Source organism: Sorghum bicolor, chromosome 2 (genome assembly GCF_000003195.3).
Source record: "Sorghum bicolor cultivar BTx623 chromosome 2, Sorghum_bicolor_NCBIv3, whole genome shotgun sequence".
In the NCBI taxonomy this organism is placed as follows: Eukaryota; Viridiplantae; Streptophyta; class Magnoliopsida; order Poales; family Poaceae; genus Sorghum; species Sorghum bicolor.
In genome coordinates, this window is record NC_012871.2 from 77,566,070 (window position 1) to 77,585,863 (window position 19,794).

Genomic DNA, 19,794 nt, shown 5'->3' on the forward strand with positions numbered 1-19,794 from the left:
TATACGTACCATGACCAAAATTATAAAAAACACAGACCCGACATGTACAAATCTCAAAGCAAGGAGTACAGTAACTATAATATTTCCAACATTACTCTATCTAGCTTGCTATCATGCACAAAATGCAAAAAACATTGAGGTAGAATTGATAAAAAAAAAGTGGGTCTAAAAGCAACTCCAAGAGTTTCCAAAATTCACTCTCAATCTTGATTTTTTTGTAAGATTGAAAAAACATTATCCAACAACTCCTTATCTCAACTCCTAGTTTTTTTTGCATTTGAGGGAATCGATCCAATCACACGGGGATATACATTTCCATGTATCACTCGGGCAATCTGGAGGTGGAATGATGTGGGAAAGAATGTATAGTAAGGACAGGGTTTCTAATGCAAATGTATAAGAGAAAAAGAAAATATAAAAATAGAAATCGTTTGTGATTCCTCGTGTAAAATTGTGAAAGCCCAAGTTTGGTTTTGGTAATTAATGACACCAATGTGCTAATGCTATGTGTTTAAGTGATTTGAGTTAGGCATAGCAACACATATGATGAAGGTGCATGGTGGCATGGAAAGGTGGCCACATGACTACAAAGAGATGAAGCTTGATATGGAGATCATGAGGATAGACGAGGAGCAAAGTTATCAAGGCAAAGGTATAAACATAGGGTTTTACTTTTGCCGGTCTAAGATGAGTAGAGAAGTGATTGACCGGGTTTAGGATAGATAGCCGACTATCAAGAGGGAAATCACGGTCATCTCTCGAATCAAGTGCTACTAGGTCTACATCTTGAGCATATGCATTAGGATCTAGTAAAGTGCTAACTTAACTCCTTTGGATAAAAAATGTTTGTGAAAAGCTAACACACATGCACTTTGGTGGTGGACACTTGTTGGTGTTAGCACATTTACAAAGGAGGTGGCGTTCCTAGGGTTGAGAGGGGTGTGGGTTCCTCTCTCCCTCCCGCCGAGCTTGCGAGGCGGGATTCGTCGCTTTTGAGAAAAATAAGTGTATATTTTCTATTGCGCCGGTGGAAAATTTGGTGAAGTCGCGGGAGTGTTTTCTCAGTGAGAAACACTCACCGGACGCTGAGTGCGGAGGCACCGGACGCTGGCCTCAGAGTCCGGTGTGCTTGACCCTACTAGGGTGGAGCACCAGACGCACTCTGAGAGCGTCCGGTGGTTAGCGTCCGGTGTGAGGGCGTTTTGCGACCCTCTCTGCGCATGGGTCCAGTGAGCACCGGACGCTACCGGTGCTTAGCGTCTGGTGACCCTACAAGTTTGCAACCCTCTCTGCGCATGGGTCCGGTGTGCACCGGACGCGTCCGGTGTGAACCTACAGAGCGTTCGGTGGTGCGCAAGTGACCATTAGAATCTGACACGCGGGATTCAAGTAGGACACGTGGCCAACCCCTGAGCACCGGACGCTGGGGGACGAGCGTCCGGTGATCACTTAGTAGCGTCCGGTGCCCCCGATTTCAGCCCAGTGAAAGTGGCCAACGACTAGTTTCTTTGAGGGGCTTATAAATTGAGGGTGGCCGTCTTTGGGAGGTTTACTCTTGCACATTTGATTACTTGAGGCATATATTGAGCTAGAGAACACTCCCTCCACTCATCTCCTTGCTTGATTGCTCATCCTAGTGAGATTCAAGTGCATTGCTTTGAGAGTTGCATTTAGTGGCACTTGATTCTTGAGTTTGCTGCGGATTTCTTGTTACTCTTGGGTGTTTCCCGACGCCCTAGACGGCTTGAAGCAGCGGTGTTGTTGAGCTCGTGATTGGAGATTGTTTCGAGCCTCACCAAGTGACTTGTGAGGGGTTCTTGAGCCTTCCCCGCGGGAGATCGCAATTGGCTACTCTAGTGGATTGCTCGTGGCTTGGAGGATCCCCATCTTGTGAGTGGATGTGCGGCACCCGCTGAGGGTTTGGCTTTGGATTGCCAATTAGCTCGTGATCCATCAAGTGGGTGTATCGCCACAACGAGGACTAGCTTGCCGGAAAGCAAGTGAACCTCAGTAAAAAATCTTGTGTCATCTCTTGCCGAGGATTCTCTTGTGATTGTGAGTGATTGGTTGGATATATCTCTACTCTACAACGTTGGTATAACAATCACTCTTCACTCCTTTACTTACTTGTTTACCTTGCTAGTTGTTTAGCTTGTTTAGTTTAGTCTTCTTGTTTAGGAGTGTAGCAAGCTTCTAGTTGTGCTTTCTTGTTGTAACTAGTGTTTAGCTTTCTTGCTAGACTTGTGTAGGTGGCTTGCATAGCTTAGTTGTGCTAGTGCTAGAATAGCTTTGTCTTTTTATTTTACTAATCAACTTGTCTAGTTGAAGTTTGTAGAAAATTTAAATAGGCTATTCACCCCCTCTAGCCATTTGGACCTTTCACCCTCTCCTTTACCTTTGTGTATACCTTGCTAGTTGTGTAGCTTGTTTAGCTTAGCTTTCTTGTTTAGGAGTGTAGCAAGCTTCGAGTTGTGCTTTCTTGTTGTAACTAGTGTTTAGCTTTCTTGCTAGACTTGTGTAGGTGGCTTGCATAGCTTAGTTGTGCTAGTGCTAGAATAGCTTCGCCTTTTGTTTTACTAATCAACTTGTCTAGTTGAAGTTTGTAGAATTTTAAATAGGCTATTCACCCCCCTTCTAGCCATTTGGACCTTTCAAATTGTCTTCTATATTTTAGAAGTGAAATTTTAGAAATTGTTGTGATGAAGCCACAAAATATGCTCCCACCTTTAATTATAAGCCACTTGGGAACTTTGGAGATGCTCGAAATTCTTGACCATGGTCACAATGGTTTATTTTGTTCCCCAAGTGATTGGGTTAAGGGCTTCCTTGGAATCTCTAGCCTAAACTTTAGTGATTAAAGTTGATAACTAAAACTTTAGACTTGTAATTAAGGTTTTATCTTTATCTTTTTTATTTATTTTGGCTAAACCTTTACAAAATCATAGCAGATTATAGAAAAATCATAAAATAGAAATAATTTTGTTAGACTTCATATGAGCATATCTACACAGTGAATATATAATATGATTTTTCTGTGATTTACTATAATTTTTCAAAGATTCAAATAATAAACAAAAAGAAAAAGACAACCTTCATAGCAAAATATTGTACTAAAACATACCATATTATATGTTCATTGTATAGATTTACTCATATGGAGTCCAGCAAAATTAGATTTTCTATTTTATGATTTTGTATGATTTTTTAAAATTCAACCGAAATAAATAAAAAAGAACAAAGACAAAACCACTGTCGCTGTAGCAAAACCACTCATTCACTATAGTAAAACCACCTTCAAAATTGCTCCAGGGAGGTAGAATGTACGGTTTGAAAAGTTAAGGGAGGTGGTTTGTAAAGTTGAGGGAGAAAAAACGAACTTTTGTGAAAATTAAACGAGAAAAATAGATTTTCCCATAAATATTTATACCCCATATAATTTTTAGGCCCATAACTCAAGTCCCAACACCAAAAAGGCTACGGAATGCCTCTGGTTGTGTCCCTCACCCGATTGAGCCTCTCAAACAACCACTTTGAGTTTGTTCGTTTGTCTAAAAAATTATGGCTGAAGTACTATTCATTAAGAAAAAAAACCTCTTTGAGTGGCAGAAAAAAATACAGACTTCACAAGCGGACAACCCCCCTCCCCTCCCCCCCAAATCATCGGATCAACTAAAAAAAAATGTGTCTTCGTTTTAGTTATTTCTATGCGTGGCAAGAATGGGAGCCTACTAAAGTAGGGTAGAGTTGTGATACTGTGATGGGTAATTTTCACCGTTAGATAAAAAGCACTAGCCTTTGAACAAATCCCGTGTCAGACATTGGTTTCTTCTCAAAAACTTTTCTGTGTTTATTTGAACATCGAACGCGTAGCACCCACAAAATGATTGCTTTTGTTTTTCTATCGTCTACTAAAACTAGCAACAAATCTTTTGCCATTGTTCCTCCTAAATTTTTTTTGTGTGTTTATTTGGACAGCAGTATTCGGCTCAGCTAGAGATAGTAGATGTGCAAATGGATGTTCGCTTTGTTTGCTCTAATTTATCAGCACTACTTTTTAATGATAATTTTTTTCTCTCATAATAAGGGTCTGTTTGGTATAGCTCACAGTAGCTTCATGAGTTGTTTTTTTGCCAAACACTTATTTCTAAAACAACTTCATGGGTGAAGCTGTTTTTCTTCTCCTCTCACAAAGACATGAGTTGGGATGAAGCTGAAAAATGTAGCTTATTGCAGCTCTCTCCCTCATTTCTCTCTCTCATCTATGCATGAAGTAGTTGGTGAAGCTATTTTACCAAACACTTTTTCCAAAACAACTTAGCTTTATCTAGAAAGTTGCTCATAAAATTATTTTCTACAAAAACAGTTTTACGAAGTTGAGCTAAATGAGATCAGCATCATGGAAACACACAGGTACGGTACGGTCTATACTGTTTGGACTTTTGGAGGGTGTTCATCGGCACTCAAAAATAAAAATAGCGTCGTGACAAGGCAAGGACTTGCTTCCAACCGAGCAATCTCACTTCTCTTTCTGGTTATATTTTCGATAACGGAGAAAAAAAATGCACAATTTCGTTGGTGAAGCGTCATCAACAAGGGTGGATAAATTAACTATGCAGGTGCGCATGCAATACATTCTGTAGTGTGCTTTGCAAGTGCAGATATTTATGGGATACATTAACATGAATTTTACAGATGATGCGCATGATTCTGTGTGGATGGATGGACAAGCTACTGTAGCTAGGCAAGGTGCAGACTCTTGTGGCACATGGTGGTTCCCTGGAAGCTCAGGATGGCGTGCTCCGCGGCGATCTCCATGACGTCGGAGCGGGTCATGGGGTGGAAGCCCAGAGAGGCGGTCCACATGGGCAGGAGCTCAGGCACGGCGGGCAGCACCAGCCTGCGGACGCCCACCTGACGCAGCACCTTCTCGAGCTCCGTGACGAGGAGGTGGCACATCCCCTGCCGGCGGTGCGCGAACCGGGTGCCCACCAGAGGCAGCTCTGCCACCTCGGTCCCCAACACCCGCAGCGTCCCCACGGTGATGAGCTCGCCGGCTTTCTCCAGGCCCACCACGTAGTACCCGCGGAAGTTGAGGCGGCGCAGCTCTGACTCTCGGTTGAAGACGATGTCGGCGGTGAGGTCCGTCTGCGTACGGGGCTCGATCAGGGTCACGAAGCACTCGTGGAGCACGTCCAGCGCGGAGCACAGCTGCCCGTGCTCGGCGGCGTCCTCCTCCTCCTCTTCCTCCTGACACCCAGACCCCGTGGCGACCATGGAGATGGGTCGTCGCCGCCGCCGCCGCAGGATGCTGAGCGACACGCCTTCTACTGTAGTGGGGACTGTAGTGGGGATGGGGATGGATCTTTCCCTGGCCACCGCAGCAAGTCCCTGCAGATGCCGAAATACCTCGCCGCATTCAGGACTGCAAAGCCACGGCCATTCTTCTTGTTCCTCTGGTCGCCGGCACCACTCTGCTGCGCTTTCTTCCTCCTCCTCGGAACCTCGTCGTCTCACGCATCCCACATGATCTGTTTGTTCATTTGCCAACGACGACATTAAGGGCTTGTTTGGGCACAGCTCAACTTCACTAGTAAAGCTGTTTTTTTAGAAAATAGCTTCATGAGTGACTTTCTAGATGAAGCTGAGTTGTTTTGGAAAAAATATTTGGCAAAATAGTTTCACCAACTTTTTTTATGCATAGTTGAGAGAGAGAAGCTGAACTTATATCTTTGTGAGAGGAGAAAAAAAACAGCTTCACCCATGAAGCTGTTTTGAAAATAAGTGTTTGAAAAAAAAAAACAGCTCACAACACTAATATTTCCCGTCGAATAATAAAATTCTAGACTGAACTGGTCGGAGGATGGATCGGAAAGGAACTTACATTCACGCTCGCATTGGTCGCAGTAGATGATGGTCTTGTCCGTGAACCCACCACCACCAGCGGCGGTGGCATCGAAGTCGCTGCCGCCGCACACGCCGCATCTGCACGACGGACAGAACCAGTCGCCCTCCGGAGTGGCCTGCAGCCCAACGCAGGCGTGGTGGAACGCCGACGGGCAGTTGTCGCAGAGGAGCAGATCGCCGCCGTCGTTGCAGATGGAGCACACCGAGTCGCCCTCCGGGTCGCTGCATTTCTCCTTCACCCTCACGTCGCCATTCCGAGCCGCGACGACGGCCACGTCGCGCCTCATGAGCTCCACCAGGCACTGCGACAGCGACCTGCCGTCCTTGAGGAACACACGTGCCCAGGCCTCACGGCGGTCGCTCCCCCGGCGTGCGGTGGCGTGTGCCGCGAACTCTGCCACCGTCAAGGTCTTGTTGCAGCACGTGCATCTGATCCCCTCGCCGGTGATGAAACCGTCCTTGGCCGCCGGCCTGTCCCTCGCCGCCCTGTACGTCACCTTGTCCCTCGGCACCACGATGTCCTTGTCGATGAGCACGGACAGGAGCGTCCGCGAGCGACGCTGGCACGCCGACGCCGTGCTGTTGGTGGGCCGTAGGACTACGCGCGTTTGGTTCTTGGAGGCGGTTGCTTCCTTCCTCCTCCTCTTCTTCCTGGTCAGGGTGGTCGTGGTGATGGATTTCTTGATGAGCTGCGTGCCATCAGCGCCCACCACTTGACAGCACGTCTCCTTCTTCTTGATTTTCTTCATCGTCACGTTCACGGCGTCGCCGTCGCCGATTAGTTTCCTTTTCTTCCTGATCGTCATCACAACCGGCGGCTGGCAATGGATGGTGCCGCCGTCTTCGTCTCCGTCTCCGACCCTGCTGGGGCGCACAGCACGCAGTATGGTGGCAGGAGTCGCATGCACCCGGCGTCTATCAATCTTGCTGCTGCTGCTGCTGCTGTTGGAAGCCGACGAAGCCGAGGCCGAGGCCGTCGTCATCGGCAACGCGGCTTGCCGGCGGCTGGTCTTGAAGGCCTGGCAGGCAGTGTGGAGGGAGATGTAGGAGCGTCCGGTGGGCGCCCTGTAGCGCAGCTCCTCTCTGCCGTTGCTCTTGAGCTTCGTCCAGAACGTCCACCCGGCCGCCAGGAGGTGCCTCTTGGCGCCGTCGCGGAGACGGCCCGCCCTGCGGCCCCTGCTGGCGCCGTCGTTCCTCGCCATGAGCGCGATGTACTCGGCAATGACGGCGTCCTGGTCATCATCTTCCTCTTTTTGCTCCTCCTCCTCCGCCGGCTCAGCAGGCCCATCTTCCTCATCATCGTCTTCCTCGTCCTTGGTTTGTGGCGGGGGAGGCGGAGGCTCGTTATTATTAACAACAGTAATAATCTGATCCTCCTCCTCCTCCTGCTGCTCAAACTCAAACTCAAACTGTGAGGCGGCGGCGCTATCGACGACGAGGTCCGGAAGGGAGCAGTAGGACTTGGCGTCATAGCCTCCTGGCGCCCTGTAGCGGAGCCTCGTCAACATGGCGGCGTTGGGCCTGGACAGGATGGTCCACCCCAGCGCCAGCAGGTGCTTCCTGACCGTCATCCTCAGGGCCTCGTCTCTGCGGCGTAGGCAGGAGGACAGCTCCCTGCGGCCGTGGTCCGTCAGGAGCAGCTGGGCCACCTGCGGCGAGAACTCGGCGTCCAGCGCCGCCGGCTGCCATGGTTTCGAAGGGGCGGCCGCCTTCGTCATGGTGTATTGTATTGTTTATGGTGGTGATCTCTCTCTCTTTTTTTTTTGGGATAGTAAAAAGATCTTGCACAGAACTCGGCGCCCAACAAGAACCACCACCAAACAGGAAATTGAATTGAGAACAGTACTATGCTGCAGGCTCACCTTATATAGAACGAGACGAGACAATGAGTTCGACACGGTTGCGGATGAATCCGTTTTTTCTTTTTAAATTTTCCTGAGCTTATATTATAAATAAATAATTCCTCACAATCCGTTAGCAGCAAGCAAGGAACGCAACTAACTCGTCGTAATTATAATAATTATAATAATAATAGCCGGCCGGCCGGCCGGACGATCGGATTCCGACTCTTTCTGGGCCCCAGAAAGCCCAACAACGGCCCAATCGCTTCAGTCTGCCTTAGCAGGCCCACTCGATCGTCTTGCACGCCAGTACGCCACCATCGCTCCGTCCGCTTTCGATTCGACTTCAACTTGGAAGCAGTCAGCGACCCACCTCGTCGTCGCCGTCGTCGTCGCCGTGCACATAGATGTTCGCCAAACGACTCTTCCACAAGGCACTCGTGCACCATCAGGTCCTTCCCTCCCTGCCTCCCTCGCTCCATTCCATTCCATCTTTCGATTCATCCAACTACCTGCCGCGTCCTTTCTGCTAAAATTACACTGGCAGCAGCTCAGGTTCGCGGAAGCGGAACCGGAATCCGCACGGCGTCGATGATTCTCATGGCTTCACCACACCTTGATGCTTCTGCTTCTGATTCCGTTGCTTTGCTGCTGTTGCTGGATTGCTGCAGGGAGGGGGAGGAGGAGGAGGATCAGCCTCAGCACCGGCATCACCTAGGGATGTCATCCAAATGGACGCGCAGATCTCGACTCACTGCGGGGTGCCCTACACAGCATCACTACTCGCCTTCGATTCCGTCCAGCGCCTCCTCGCTGTCGCAACTCTGTGAGCCCCTTTCCAAACTTCGCCTTCAAATTACAATCAACCCTTTCAACTAAACCACTCGCACACAGTTCATCCCATTGTCAACTTGAGATTTGCTAATTTATGCTCCCCCCTCCGTATCAGTTACTTGCGGTTGCAGTATAACCAAACAAAGAAACTACCTTCCCTTTGCATAAACATGGAAACAGGTTCTTTAGTTTCTCTTGTTGTATATGTCTCAGAGACTTAGCCCTTATTTTAATACATTAACAAAGCTGATGGTAATTGTATGGAGATTTTCATCACTGCTGTGCTTCAATCTACCATACTGTTCATTTTAACCCTGTCTATTGTTATGTAGATTCTGATAGCTTTTCTGCGCTCCAAACTGCAGGGATGGTAGGATAAAAATATTCGGAGGTGATAACATTGAAGGCCTCCTTATATCACCAAAGAGTGTGCCATACAAGTTTTTGCAGGTTCAGCTCTTAACTATTTCTCTTGCTGCTTATTATGTACAACATGCAACACCAAGTCCAAGTTGTTTTTTTCTTTTTTGGTTTCTAACAACTAATGTTTTGCTTCTTTACAGTTTATTACAAACCAGGGGTTTTTGGTTGCAATTTCCAATGAAAATGAAATCCAGGTGAGCCATTGACAGAGCCAAAGTTTTTCTGCATTCAAACTCTTTTTTTCTTCTAATTTGGGGATTCTGGAGCCTGGAGCTCATATGTTAACGTCATCTATGTGGTGCTCATGTGTTGGTTCATACTGCAAGTTTCTTTATTATATGCTCTTTGAAGACAACCTGTGAAAAAAATAAGTGACTTGGTCAACCTAGGAGGAACTACCTAGCCCCTGAAATCTATAAGCATGTTATTTATTAGTGTTAGTGACCATTTTATATATCATGTATATCTGTCTTGTAGGTATGGAATCTTGAGTTCAGGCAACTATTTTATTCGTCCCAGTGGGACATCAACATTACTGCTTTTGCAGTCATAGAGGGGACCTTTATGATGTAAGCTACAGAAAGGACTACTTATTTATTTGAATATCATGCGTACTTAGTTTGGCTTTTGTATTCTAAATTCTTGCTTTGTATTCAGGTACCTTGGAGATGAGAACGGTCTTCTTTCTGTATTGAAATATGATGTAGATGATGGGAAGCTTCAAATAATGCCATACAATGTTCATATCCATTCTTTAATCCGTATTACCTCTACGCCTTTCTTGCCAAATGTTAACTAAAACTAGAATGTTTCTTACAGTTTCTTCTATTGATGCCAAAAACTGGTGGTGTTGCTGCTGGATGAAGTTTAAATGTTGAAGGAAATTCCATTCCTGAGCAAAGATAGTTATAGCCTGTTATCTAAGTTTTCAGCTCAACAGAAATATTTGATGTTAGTTACAACTGCATAAGCAAATTATTTGAGTCAATAGAAATTATAGTGAACTTGAACAGGCCATCAATATTCATAACTTTTGCAATTTTTGTGTAACTTGAGCATGGCCATCAATATTTATAGCCTACTGTAACTTTATGCTATTTATTCATCTACTTGGACTAGAATCATGCTTACTGTTTACACATTGAGGTTCAAAGTTAATATCTTAGCATTCAGCTCTCTCTCTCTCTCTCTCCACAGAAAGAGCTGGTGTTTCGTTACAGGATTCTCAACCTATTGTTGGAATATTGATTCAGCCTGACACTTTTGGGACAAGGTAAGGTCTATGTAACTTATAGAACTTTGGTCGATTTTCATTAGTTATTATTGGGATCTTTAGCAACAGATCTGTCGATAGGTGATAGTATCGAATATTAGGATGGTCAGACTTCGCAAATCAAAATAGATATATGGAAATTATGGTACTATCCTCAGTTCATCACTTTGTTTTCTTATACGTTAAAGCAATTAAGGGATCCATAACATGTCCTAGAATACTGTAAATAAGGTTTTTATGCAAGAAAGTTTGAAAGAAGAATGATGGCTTTGTTTTCACCTGTTATTCTCATTTCGAAGAAATTTATTTTGTGAACGGAAAAGGTCTACTTCACCCCCCAACTATAAGGGGTGGACTACTTAACCCCCTCAACTTTGAAACGGGATATTTTACCCCCTAAACTTTCCAAAACCGTTCAAATAACCCCTTTAGGCGGTTTTTGACTGTGGTTTGCTACAGTAACCATGGTTTTGCTATAGTGACAACGGTTGTCTTTTCTTTTTTATTTATTTCAGCCGAATCTTTAAAAATCATAGTAAATCATCGAAAAATCATAAAATAAAAAAATTCAATTTTGTTGGACTCCACATGAGTAGATGTACACAGTGAATATATAATATGACATACTTCAGTACAAAGTTTTTGCTGTAGATTTTACAGAAAATAATAGATCAAAATCGCCGTATTATTTTCTGTAAAATCTACAACATACTTTGTACTAAAGTATGTCATATTATATATTCATTGTGTAGATCTACTCATGTGGAGTCCAAAATAATTATTTTTTTTATTTTATGATCTTTCTATGATTTACTATGATTTTTTTAAAGATTTAGCTGAAATAAATAAAAAAGAAAAAGAAAAACCGCTGTCACTGTAGCAAAACTATGGTTACTGTAGTAAACCACCGCCGAAAGCCGCCTGAGGGGGTTATTTAAACGGTTTTGGAAAGTTCAAGGGGGTAAAATATCCGGTTTCAAAGTTGAGGGGGTTAAGTAGTCCACTCCCCATAGCTGAGGGGGTGAAGTAGACTTTTTTCCTTTTGTGAACCTGGAGCACTGAAGAATAATAGCCTTTATGCAGGTTGCTAATTGCATATGAGAGAGGGTTGTTGGTTCTTTGGGATGTATCTGAGGACCGTGCAGTTTCTGTTAGAGGCTACGGGGATTTACACATGAAGGGTCAAATCAATGGTGCTCAGAGGGATGCTGGTGAAGATCAACTAGATACTACTATTGATGACAGTGAAGAAGAAAGAGAAATTTGCTCTCTTTGTTGGGCATCGAGAGAGGGCTCAACTGTTGCTGTGGGCTATATAACAGGGGACATACTTCTATGGGATATGACTACAAGATCGTCCAGACAAGGCAAGCAAAGTGACGTTTCATCTAATGTTGTTAAGCTACAGCTGGCCTCAGGGAGTCGTAGGCTTCCTGTTATTGTCTTGCATTGGTCTGCTGGGTCAGCAATACATTCTACAAAAGGAGGGCAACTTTTTGTATATGGCGGTGATGATATGGGATCTGAAGAAGTTCTCACGGTTTGCCTATTTTTTTCTTTCTCATTGTTTGATTTCCTTTTATTTTGCATGCCATCTTAGAGGCATTGCTGTGCACAATTGATGCCTTCTTAGGTTAACATTGTACTTTTTTGCTGCTTTACAAATTTGGTAAAGTGAATTCCTAGCTCAGTGAATTCAAATCATAATCACCTGGCTGTGAGACATGTTTAGTGTAGAGACACAATATTAGCTTGCATGGCAACATAGTCAACATGGGTTCGCAAGAAACATGATCAACCATGAGAGTTTCCTGCAATTATAAAGAACTGTTTCCCAGGCAGAACCCATTTTGTAGATCTAAATAATTCTGAAGATATATATTTTTTGGTTCAGGTCTCAGTAGCCAAATAATAATGTATACATACCTATCAGAATCACTTAGATGAACATGGAAGAACATAATCTTTTTAATTGTTTCCCAAAATCTTGTACTGCAGAAAACTTGCCTCCATCAGTGAAAATTGCTCATTCTCTTGCAGGTTCTTAGCCTGGAATCGACTGCTGGATTAGAATCAGTGAGATGCATGTCACGAACAGACCTCAGGCTTGATGGATCCTTTGCTGATATGATTCTTATTCCTGATACTGGGGTTCCTGATAAAAGCAGAACTTCTGCACTTTTCATTTTGACAAATCCTGGACAGCTGAATTTTTATGATGGTGGTTCTCTATTTTCTATGCAAAATTCAAAAGAGGGAAACCCTCTACCTGAAGCACAGAAATTTCCAGTTGCTATTCCTACCATTGATCCCAACATAACGGTCACTAGTCTTTGTTCACTAACCGAAAGTGAATTTCCAAATATTTCACTGAAGGTGCATTCTGCTTAAATTTGGATATTATACTCTTATTATCTAGACATCATCATTACTTATGCAAGACAATTTCGCTGTGGAATTTCTGTAGAAATTTTGTGCTAGGAAAAATGCTGGGTGTTTCATACCAGCGAATATGAAATGGCCTTTGACTGGTGGAGTTCCAAGTGAGATGTCGCTGAACGAAGATCATGCTGTTGAAAGAATATACATTGCAGGCTACCAAGATGGTTCTGTGAGAATATGGGATGCAACATTTCCTGTTTTAATGCCAATGTTTGTCTTGGATGGAAAGGTCAGTCTCATTTATATTTATGTTATTACTTGCATTATCCCTCATTGGCTTACAACTAACAGATTAACCCCAATAAAGTTGTAACTATTCTACAGGTTGCTGATGTTAATCTGGATGGAGCAAATGCTTCTGTATCATCTCTAGCTTTTTGTTCACTAAACATGACTTTGGCTGTTGGGACAACATGTGGTCTGGTTAGATCTTGTCAAATGTGTGGGCTGGTCGAGAGGTTGGTAACTGGTATCATTTTTAATAACTCTTTTTTATACCATTCTTTATAGGTGCGCATCTATAAACTTCGAGAGCACACTGGGGGTTCAAGCTTTCACTTTGTGAGTGGATCTAAGCAAGAAGGTAAATATTTCAGTATGGGACCCTGATGACATATATGCATAAAGTTTTGTCTACTGATTTAACCTATTTAACACCCCTCTCTTTTTTTGAATGGCATACATGTTTTCTGTGTGAAAGTGTTGCTGCCGTCCTTGTAAAGACAGTGTTACACCAATTTTACTTCCTTTCACCATCGCATACAAGATGCCTGTCATGTCTGGTAGTCTAACAAGCAGCAAAAAATTGTAGGAAGTTCTGTAGTAAGCCTGTAGCTGTAGGGAAACTCATGCTAGGCCTAAAAGTTCTCTCTCTGAATAAGCTTCATTATATTTTCAATAATAACAGACACTCTTTTTGTTTTTTTACAGTTCATGTTGTTCAACATGGGAAGGGATTTCATTGTTATGTTGCCTTTTTGTCATCAAATTCCTCAGTGCGATCTCTATTATTTACGGCTTCAGGAGAGCTCCTTGCCGCAGGCTATCAGAACGGTCAGGTACATTCTTCCTATTTTTGTAATATAAATCATGTCCTTATTCCTTAAGATTTCTGAGATTGCACTATTCGCTTGAAACTTATAGTAATCAACTGTTATTAATTAATCCTTATGTTCTGGTCTGTCTTCTTAAAGGTGGCAATGCTTGATCCAAGTCAGCTATCAATTCTATTCACTGTAGATGGTGCATCAGGAACAAATTCTCCTGTTGTTTCCTTGGGCATTTACAGTGTTGCGGCATCTGCTGCAAAAGCAGACCAGTCAAAGAAAGAGGGTCCTCAAAATGCAAAGTTACCCAGAGATGTTCTTCTTTCCTTGACAAAGGATGCTCGTGTTACTGTACTTGACTGCACAACAGGTGTGATGATAAATTCACATATCATACATCAGAAGCAATCATCAGCTATTTCCATGTATGTCATAGGCAAGTGATTACTATCATTGCATTAAGGAGGCACTTACCTTTTTTTCTCCTTCAGATCGATACCTAACTTTGCAAGCTTTTGCATCTAGATGCAGCTTCAGATGAGAAACAAACCCAATTATCAGAGGACAAAATTCCAAGTCAAGATCAGGCAGGAAAAGAGGGCAACAGAATAGAAACACAAGGAGTTGAAAAGCACCTGAAAAATGCTTCCCAGCTTTCACACAATGGTGGTTCAGATTCACTTGTGGTGTGCTGTGAGGATGTTTTGTTTTTGTTATCCCTGGCATCATTGATTCAGGTGTGTACTTGGCTTTTATTCTTGAATATGCAGGAGAGCTGCTTGCCATCACATTAAGAAGAAGAAACCCAGAAATACAACTCACCCAAAACACCTCTCACACAAATCAAATATAGGTACTGCTTTATGGAGCTTCCATACTTCCACATCTTACTGGTGATGTTCCTTTCCTCATCAGGGAAGCAGCAAGCATCTACAGAAGACGAAACTTACAAAACCTTGTTGCTGGTCAGCAGTTTTCAAGAATATGGATGGCAAAATTTGTGGGTTAATATTAGCTTATCAGACTGGCATTATAGAAGTGAGGTAGTTACAACTTTGCGATGTCTTTTCCTTGTTATACAAGATAATATGGTTCATCAATGCAGATTTTACATGTGGACTTCAGGTTTATATATTAGAAAAGGTGTCCTGTGTTTACATTTGAACATATGCTTCAAGCCTTCAACATAGGGAAAAAATGTCTTACTGCAAGTTTTTTGCTTCACTGCTTGAACCAATAAAGATAAAAGCTGTCAACACTCAACAGTGTCATCATCTATATTTGGTGCTCAGTTCTCTTCTATCATCTGGTTCATATCTATCTCACCATGTAGAATCCCATGCGAGTATTTTTTGATATAGATGAGAAAAGATGATATTAGATTTCAAACCCTTGCAGTTTTCTTGGATTTAAAAATGACATATTTTTTTTAAGAACTTTGCATCTGTTTTACTTACTGGCATATCTACCATCCGTACAAGGGATCGGTGAAGTTTGCTCAGACCATTGACAAGTTTACTTATCATGGGCAGGTCTGTGCCAGATCTGGCTATTGTTGCTGAGAGCTCCTTGATGTCATTATTGAGATGGAGTTACAAGACAGGCATGGATAAATCAGCGAGCTCCTCAAATGGACAAATAACTTTGGTAATTTTATTCCACTTGCCCCTTTAATCTACTTCCTGAGGGTTTGGTTGGTGGGTTTCAGATTGGTGTAGTGAACTTTAGTGCCTAGTATGTGTAGTAACTTTGGTTTATATTCTCCAGTCCATTGTTGTTGCCACGCCCATATCGACCTTATTTTACCCAAACAGAGTATGGATTTTGGTACCTAAAATGGGTGTCACGTTTTGTTTGTGGTGAGCATACTCGAAGGTGGGTTCACCAATAAAATATGCAACTTATCTGTTTATTCCTTTCTAAAAAGGAAACTAGGGTGTGCCTGTACCATTTGGATTTCGTATGTATTCAGAATTTAAAGAAAAAAATCTCATTTCCCTGACATATATTCTCACCAGGTAAATGGATCTGAATTTGCAATTATCTCTCTTATGGCCTCAGAGAATGACTTCAGGTACTTAACTTTTTTGGCATTGTTGTACTGAATGCTGTTGAGAGCAATAGATCTGACTGCTGATCCTGTGGTAATAGGATTCCAGAATCTCTGCCATGCCTTCATGACAAAGTACTTGCAGCTGCTGCTGAAGCAGCTATTAGTTTCTCAACTGATCAGAGAAGAAAGCAGGTATCCATTCATGTCTTCCTGGACATTGAGCAGAAGCTCGTGTACATTTTGGCTTCACAAGAAACTTCATGGTGCAGAATCCTGCAGCAGGGATTATTGGTGGCTTCATTAAAGGAATGAAAGGCAAGGCTGAAGAAAATGCAAAAATGAGAGAAAGTTTGACTATGGAAACTCCAAGCCAACAGTTGGAGTCAATTTTCTTGAAAGAACCATTTGCTGAACTTTCAATACCCGATCTTGATGATCCGATAGAAGAATTGTCAATCGGTTCTCTTTCTCCTTCCTTGTGCATCTTAAAGCAAGCATTTATCTTAAGTGCTCCCTTCCCTCTTGACTTGGGAGTATTGAATGCAGATGACATCGAGATTGACGATGAAGTACCCATAGCCCCGGCACCAGCAGCATCCTCTACATCCCAATGGAATAAGAGAACAGCAGGTTGGAGACAATACTAGTACACCTTCTGTTTGAATTGCTGAGGGCTACATTATTTGTTTAAACTCTGCATGTTTGTGTTGGCAGTAGAGGAGGAGAGAGCGAAGCTGTTTGAAGGGTCAAGCAATGTTGATAAACCGAGAATGAGAACTCCACAGGAAATTCTAACCAAATATAAGTTTGGTGGGGTAAGTCATGGACATTGCAATTGGTCATGGTTTTTGCTATGTATGGGAACTAAATGTAGGTCCATTGCAGGACGCAGCAGCAGCTGCTGCTCATGCGAAAGATAAGCTGATGCAGAGGCAGGAGAAACTGGAGGTGAAATAGTTGCTTTCAGACTACAGCTGATATCGTTGGTCTTCTTCGCAAGCCCATACTCGGAGCAATATCAAAGATGTAATTCTGTTTGTTTGTTTGTTTTTTTTACCAGAGAATAAGCCAACAAACCGCCGAGCTTCAGCATGGAGCGGAAAACTTTGCTTCCCTGGCACAGGAGCTTGCGAAAACAATGGAGAACAAGAAGTGGTGGAAGCTATAATCTGGTTCTGTACGTATGTTGTTGGACACTCATACCCATTGCATGCCATCCGTCGGGGGCTGTGTACAGTAGTATGACTTGCAAGTGCAGTTTGCAGAGGTTTCCTCCTCTGTTACGAATCGGGTAGCTAGTTTAGCTTAGGAACGTTGTGATGTTTTGTGTACCGTGTCACACACCAGCATTATTACCATGTATGTAATAATCCTTTTGTGTCCGTATTAAGCGTGCGTCCCGTATCCACTTGGTCATTCTTTTTGGTTTTTGGTGATGTATATCTATATCTATACCTTAATAATAAAGGCAAAATTTCAGCCTCTTTTTTAGTCTGGATAATTTTTGGTCTGGATTGGATATTTTTTGGTCTGTTCTTTCAAATTATATTCAAAAAATATATCTATTATTTATTTCTTTTGAGACAAATATATCTATTCAAAATTTCTGGCGTTTTTTTTTTTCGTTCAGCCTATTCGTCATGGCCCAACAGTCGGCCCACTCATTCGTGCCCGCTGGCCTTACTACCTTAGCCCAAGTTGAGTCGCTGTTGTCCGAAAAAATTACGATAGAATTTTTGTCCACTATCTGTGCCGCCGCTCGCTCGTCTTCCAGCGTGCTGCCGCATCGGCAAGCTCGCTCATCTCCCCACGCCGCTGCTTCTTTGTTCCAGCGCCCAGCATCGCCGCTGTGGCTTCGCCGACGCTTCATCGAATAGCGAAAAGGAATTGGAACCCAAGGCTACGAAGACACCAGTTCGGATCGTGGAAAAAACGAAAATGAATCGAGGAAAGGAAAAATCGGTATCCAATTCTAATGGAACAAAGACACCAGCTTAGATCTAGGAAAAAAAATCCATAGTAAGTTGGACATGAACTCCATGTTGAACACATAGTTCTTCAATTTTTTCAATTTATAAAAGGTTCCATTGGGATACGACATACAGAGCCCTTATTCTAGAGCACTAAAAATTTTGGTGGTTGAAACGGAAGGGCGATGATGGCGATGGAGCTGCACGAGGCGTCCCACCGCGATGGGCGTGATTCACATGGGAGGCGTCCCCACACCTCGTCCAGGTAACGAGGTGAAGATCGTAGGTACCAATCCGCTGCACACATTAGCATCCTAGTTACGATGACAACAGGGTAGCCACACAAGGCGTCCCTACATGACGAGGACGAATCGCACTAGAGGCACCTGCAGTCCTTATCTAGGTCGCGGAGGGACAATCCTAGGTACCACCACCACCAATCTGTTGCACCTCATCGTTTTTCAAGTCTGACTATGTTTTATTTTGGATCTGATAGTGTTTTGGTTTGGATTAGAGTGTTGGTGTTTTGGAGGCATCGGAAATGGTTTCCACTTGCAATTTCCTATAAGATACTTAATTTTTGGATCTATTTTGGTAGCCCAAGGACATTTCCTGATGTCAGATGTTAGAGATGCGTCAAGATGAAGAATCTGTGGAGTTAGCAGACCATGATCACAAGCAGAACAAAGATAGTGAACACGGCAATGATCCTCTGAACGCTAAGTTAAAGTTAGCGAGTGATATATAGAATGGCCCTCCACCAGGGCTAAGAGATCATCTAGGGGAACCAAAGGGTTTTGGGTGTTCATTCTTTGAGGTTCTTATCTTTTAGGTTCTCTCTTTCAATTTTCAAATTGTTTCATAGCTACAAATAGTGTGCTTTGACTATCACGCGTTGCTACAGAGATGTCATATTACATAGCTTAAGTGCTGAATAATTGCTGAATTGCAAGTATTCCACATTTGGTAACTGCATCGTTGCTGGATTCATCATCCATGGGACAATATTTGCAGGTGGTTTGGACTGCAAACATCTAGCCAGGATAACTCAGGTCACCCATAAGTGTCTGCTCTGTCCGTTAAATAGAACCAACCATGTTAGGTACTGCAATTGTGTGGAGTAGTGTCTAATGACAAATGGTGCTGTCATAGTAGACTGTTTTTTTTAAAAAAATATAGTAGAGATTTATGTCTAGCCAGTACCAACTTCCTTGGATTTAAAATGTTTGGTTATTGTCTAAGTATTATTAGGCTTTTGAATGATACTTGTTTCATAATAATCATACGTCTAGGCATATCAAACTTATTGTTCTATCCTTACTAATTATCTTTTATTTTGCAAAATTGTAGCTTAATGAATATGTCTCTAAAAGAGTTCCTGAAATCTTGTTGGGTGATCCTAGAAGATCTCGACAGAAAATTACAAATTTAGTGGGGAACTAAGCCTGCACGACCTTTCCTTCAAAGGCCATTTTATCTAGACTAGGGATAGAACCACACAGTTTTATCAAAATATACTGCAGTGTTTAATTGGTACTCTGAAGTTTGTTGCTAGCTTAAGTTTATGATTTATATTTGCTTGCACTGACAGTTCACAGAACAGGGACATATTTTGAACAATTTCATATTGCATATCTCAAATCTTGCAACAAAAGCCAAGTTGAGCCAGTGGCAAATGGGACCAATGCATACAAAGATGAGAAAACTGCTGTAGCAACTAGTGTTAAATATCTTTAGACGCATGCATGGAGTATTAAATATAGATGAAAATAAAAACTAATTGCACTGTTTGGTCGAAATTGACGAGACGAATCTTTTGAGCCTAGTTAGTCCGTGATTGGATAATTTTTATCAAATACAAACGAAAGTGCTACAGTGTCGATTTTACAAAATTTTTGAAACTAAACAAGGCCTAAAGAAGAAAAATAAGAAAGAATTGCCAGTGAACTGCAACAGTACGATACGTATATTGTTCGTGTGGCCTGCAAGCACGCAGTGGCAGTTGCCA

At 42.9% G+C, this 19,794-nt stretch overlaps 2 protein-coding genes across 8 annotated transcripts; one reads left to right on the plus strand and one right to left on the minus strand.

The window, feature by feature from the left end:
* LOC8077523 (increased DNA methylation 1) lies at nt 4,656-7,622 on the minus strand. Its single transcript, XM_002463399.2, has 2 exons — nt 5,882-7,622; nt 4,656-5,528 (listed from the first exon to the last, which is right to left on the minus strand). Exons 1-2 carry the CDS (start codon nt 7,620-7,622, stop codon nt 4,738-4,740), a joined length of 2,532 nt encoding a protein of 843 aa, XP_002463444.1. The 3' UTR covers nt 4,656-4,737.
* LOC8077524 lies at nt 8,064-17,311 on the plus strand. 7 transcript variants are annotated; one of them, XM_021453680.1, is made up of 24 exons: nt 8,064-8,197; nt 8,417-8,571; nt 8,945-9,029; nt 9,143-9,196; nt 9,480-9,571; nt 9,660-9,763; nt 10,200-10,275; nt 11,359-11,815; nt 12,316-12,651; nt 12,743-12,946; nt 13,042-13,140; nt 13,228-13,300; nt 13,648-13,775; nt 13,911-14,199; nt 14,289-14,500; nt 14,679-14,806; nt 15,296-15,410; nt 15,782-15,837; nt 15,915-16,008; nt 16,086-16,275; nt 16,363-16,446; nt 16,534-16,631; nt 16,702-16,764; nt 16,877-17,311. In XM_021453680.1, exons 1-24 carry the CDS (start codon nt 8,153-8,155, stop codon nt 16,982-16,984), a joined length of 3,345 nt encoding a protein of 1,114 aa, XP_021309355.1. In that variant the 5' UTR covers nt 8,064-8,152; the 3' UTR covers nt 16,985-17,311. The 7 variants fall into 7 exon arrangements, with proteins under 7 accessions (XP_021309355.1, XP_021309354.1, XP_021309356.1 ...); XM_021453679.1 differs by having other exon boundaries at nt 16,531-16,631; nt 16,877-17,209; XM_021453681.1 differs by having other exon boundaries at nt 14,295-14,500; nt 16,531-16,631; nt 16,877-17,209.

Excerpts from the sequence above, each read along its gene's own strand:
- LOC8077523 (XM_002463399.2), bottom strand. The coding sequence starts at position 7,622 with ATGACGAAGGCGGCCGCCCCTTCGAAACCATGGCAGCCGGCGGCGCTG. Across the intron at positions 5,529-5,881 it reads CGACCAATGCGAGCGTGAAT|ATCATGTGGGATGCGTGAGA; the intron begins GTAAGTTCCTTT and ends ATGAACAAACAG.
- LOC8077524 (XM_021453677.1), top strand. The coding sequence starts at position 8,153 with ATGTTCGCCAAACGACTCTTCCACAAGGCACTCGTGCACCATCAG. Across the intron at positions 8,572-8,944 it reads CTCCTCGCTGTCGCAACTCT|GGATGGTAGGATAAAAATAT; the intron begins GTGAGCCCCTTT and ends TCCAAACTGCAG. Across the intron at positions 15,411-15,781 it reads CAAATGGACAAATAACTTTG|GTAAATGGATCTGAATTTGC; the intron begins GTAATTTTATTC and ends TATTCTCACCAG.